A 4,131-nucleotide genomic window follows, 5' to 3' on the forward strand; every position below is an offset into this window, starting at 1 on the left:
CTGGGAAAGGGATGGACAGCTGCTTTGGCAAACTAATAATTGAAAGTTGCCCAAGTTGCACAGTGATTTGTTATTTCATTAGTTTATTTTCTATGTATTTAGTCACCCACAAAGAACAGGGGACAGTATGCAATTTTTTTTTTGAGAACTGATGGCTGAGGCAGGAGGGTTTCAAGAGAAGTAGGTTTTTGTAATTTGTCCTATGAAAGGATTTGTGGAGCAGTGCTTTGCCAGTCTAATGACTTCGTGCCTCATGATGCCCAGGTCTTCCAGAGTCTGCCATTCCCCCTGTAGGACAGTTGTGTCAGATGGGATTGTCTAAAGCAGATTTTCATTCCTCTGAACTCTAGGAAGAAATAATACAGATTTTGGGGATTTTTTTTTTAAGCTGGTGCAGTATTCTTCTGTTTGGAACTGCCAATATGAATATTGGATCGGAAAATGTAGTTTGGCAAGGCCACTGTGCAATCTTTAATAATACGATTGATCATATTAAAAGCTTTCTGGCAGTGAAAATTAGTAATGAATAAGTAGGTAAGAGTATTTAACAGACATTTTAGAGAAGCACTCTGAACTTCTGGATGATAAGAAATTTCATGTTTTTTCAGTTGGCTGTTTAGTAAGCAGTCACCATGTGCACATACCCACATGCGTGTGTGTGTGTGTATGTATGTATATATATATATATGTTTATTTAAAAAATTGTTGTTAGAAGTCATATCAGGGAATTCTGTCCCTTTTTCGTCTCCATAATGACTTTATACTTCATTAAAAATAAAATATAATGAAAATAATTCCAAGAGTAGGTTTCAGGATAAGCTTACAAATGTACACAGGTAGTTATATACATCAAACATATTTGTGTATTGTGTATTCTGCCTCCATACTTTCTAGTTACAGGTTTGCACTTAAATAAGATGATCCATGTACTTGGAAAGTTGTTTCATAGCAAGTAGCCTTTTCTTTAGGATTCTGAAAAGTATCAGTTCCGAAAAGTTAGGCAACTTTTTTCCCCCGTTTTGTCCTTGTTGGTGGATTTTTCGTCATTTTATTTTTTAAATCTGAATTCTGAAAACTAAGTTCACTAATGTTCAACAGCTTTTAGCCGTACATCTCGCCAGGACTATGGAGCAGTGGATCCTGGATTTACAATGAGGAGGAAAATGGAGCATTTAAGGGAAGAAAGGGAACAAATAAGACAGCTTCGGAATGTATGTACCCTTATTTAGTATATTGGTTCAAGCTGTTGGGTGCAGTGTATTTAGTTTGCTGTGTACTACAAATTACACCTTTATAATAAAGGCCTGGGAATCATTCTGGTTGTACTAGGGCATCTCTGCAGTAATGTTTCTTTCCAAAGAATTTTGTGCAACAGAGTTCTCTTTCTACCTGTCTAACAACAGGCAGTTACCCAGTTAAATTAAACAACAGAAGTCTATCACTGGGCTTCCTTTATACCCCAGACCACATTGGTAGTATTTTTGGTCCACAGGAACCAAAAGTTGTTTTAGCTGAATGCAGGGAAAATGTTTTTAGGTTTCTGACATTCCTAGGAAGACCGTAAGTCTAATTTAGTGTGTGCTACTGTTTGTGTGTTTTACTTGAGGTTTGAAGAACAGTGTGGGTTTTTTCTTTTTTTTGTAGAAATGTGCTATGAATTGTCTAATATCAAATGGGATCTAAATTTCAAACTTCTAATAAATTGTTTTCTGCATAGGCCTGTTTTCAAGATATTTAATAATTTTAGTTAATTCACTGTAATTCCTGTAAATTCATTGTGAATGATATATGGTGTGGTTGCAGCTTTGCTTTCCAGGGTAGTGCTAGTTTGGGTTGTAATTTCTGTGAAGATTGTTTCTGTTCTGTCTGGTCTGCTTCCTGAGCAGTGAAGGCTTGTTGCTGGAACAGGACAGAAAACATTCCCTGCTTCCCCTCTGTCTTGCAACACAAGTGTGAGACCTTCCCGGCCACCATTTCCTGCCCCGTTTAACTATCACTTGGCACAGGAATGAAACATCAACCATGCCTAAAGTGATTGTGTTCCTCTCTTCCCTCTTATTTTTCCTGGTAAATCTGTGTGTGATTTCTGCTGTTAAATTCTGTGCTTTCCTATTACATGTAGTTAGTTCATCGTATGGTTTTGAGAGCTGTGAGCCATGGTAGTAGCTGGCAGACTCTCTTTCTCAGTGTGTCTAATTGTGCCATTAAAAAACTGAGCAGAAAGAATGTAAGGTTAATGATATAAAGAAAGCATATTTGTACTCAGTACAGCGTGAGCTGACTCCATTTACTTCATTTTAGTATTAACGTGTCCTTTTTAAACTTAATGCTTTAAAAAATTCTGGATTTAAAATTACAAATTAACCCAAAGTTGAAAGTGATTTACCTATGGAATTTTCTTTGTTTAACAGAATCTTGAATCAAGGTTAAAAGTAATTTTGCCAGATGATATTGGATCAGCATTGATGGATGGAGTCGTTCTTTGCCATTTAGCCAATCACATAAGGCCACGTTCCGTTGCCAGCATTCACGTACCATCGCCAGCAGTGGTAAGTCATTTATCTCACTTTTATTGCATCTTACATGAAAACAAGCTGTTAAAGCTCAATACTAAAAAAAATCTTGAATCATGTTTATCTCATTAATTGACTGCATTCCCCACCTCGGTGTTCCTTCGAGAAGCATTAAACAAGGCTCAGAAGTTTAGTTTAAAAGCTGTTGTCATATACTGAATCTTCACAGAATTTGTTCTGTATTCTAGTTCTAGTTTGTGTTTTAGCAACTGTTGTTGAATTTGCATCAGAAATATACAATCCTTTACAAGTGTATGACAAAGATCTAACATCCTGTCTTTACAGCCTAAACTCAGTATGGCAAAGTGCCGAAGAAATGTTGAAAACTTTCTTGATGCTTGTAAAAAATTGGGCGTTCCACAGGTATACTAACTGCTTTATTGACTTATTTGCAATAATCACAGAGCAGATGTCAGCATTACTGCAGTTCATTTTTCTGGACAAATTCAGGGAGCCTAGTGATTGTAACATTGACCAGGGAACTTTAATGATAAGAAAAGAAGTCAAGTCTCCCGTTTCTGGCCAGTGGCATGAACTTGAGCAAGCCACCCATCTCTATGGGTTTCTAGTTAATGCCTTGCAGTAAAAACGATACTGACCTCCTTGTAAAACAAATAACAAAATACTGATGCAAGATAATTGTTGCTGCAATATTTGAAAGTCTTAGTTTAGCAACTCAACTTTGGCATGGATTTCGGTGTCTGCCTAGGAAACATCTTGCAGATCATGCTACAGAAATGTGCTACTGATAGCTAACTGTTCTAGCACAGCTGTAGTTGCAGCTCTTTATTCATGTTCCTGTTGCTCAAGTTCATCCTCTTACTTCCTTCAGCATGGGGGAGAACGTTAAACCATCTCCTGCATTTTAGGAGAGACACAAATCTCTCTCAACCCACTTCACTGGAACAAGAATATCAGTTCATGAATTTAGAGTCATGGGTTTCTGCCCTGCCTCAGCTTCCGTCTTGCATGAAGCCCCAGGTCTTTCAGAAGTTGAGGATTCAAAGATTCAAGTACTGAGTTACCTGTAACAGCATGGCGGGGCGGGGAGGAGTCTGGGTTGTGCTGTCAGAGCCTTTTTGAATTGAAAGATGACTTCACTGGGGAATGATTCATTAGTGAGGACCCAGTCTATCAGCGCTTTTTAGTAGTCTCTTTTACAAAAGAACAGGAGGGGGAAGTAGGCCACTGAGCCAGCACTGCCCATCAGCCTCGCTCTGATTGTGAAAAGAAATGGAGTCTTTGGCTTTATGAAATTAGCACGGACTTTTATGTATCTTCTGCTGTTGTTGTAGGTTAACATTTTAAATGTTCTTTTTACTGGTTATGCATTCATAGTTTTGAGTGAATTTTTCATCCTCAAACTGTAAGATCTTAGATGCAATTAATTTCTGAGCATTCTGTTACGCTAGAGAGCCACATGCAAAATCTAAAGTCAAATACAGTTTCTATGCAAATGTTTAACAGCAAAGTATATATTACGTCAGAGAAAATACTTTTGTTACCCAGCTTGGAAAAAATGCATCACGCATAATACATGTACCACTTTGTTTTACAG

The 4,131-nt window shown here is 37.6% G+C and overlaps 1 protein-coding gene across 4 annotated transcripts in view; it reads left to right on the plus strand.

The window, feature by feature from the left end:
- The window catches only part of LRCH2 (leucine rich repeats and calponin homology domain containing 2), a 52,065-nt gene that overhangs the window by 40,383 nt on the left and 7,551 nt on the right, over nt 1–4,131 (plus strand). For all 4 annotated transcript variants that reach the window (XR_011143385.1, XM_068956628.1, XM_068956629.1 and 1 more), the window contains 3 exons: nt 1,099–1,211; nt 2,412–2,549; nt 2,859–2,936. Coding sequence is in view for 3 of the 4 variants with exons in the window: in XM_068956628.1 (XP_068812729.1) it covers nt 1,099–1,211; nt 2,412–2,549; nt 2,859–2,936 (329 nt within the window). In the remaining variant the exon portion in view is untranslated. The remainder of the gene's footprint in view (nt 1–1,098; nt 1,212–2,411; nt 2,550–2,858; nt 2,937–4,131) is intronic.

The sequence above is a fragment of the Struthio camelus genome, chromosome 11 (genome assembly GCF_040807025.1).
Source record: "Struthio camelus isolate bStrCam1 chromosome 11, bStrCam1.hap1, whole genome shotgun sequence".
NCBI classification, from domain to species: Eukaryota; Metazoa; Chordata; class Aves; order Struthioniformes; family Struthionidae; genus Struthio; species Struthio camelus.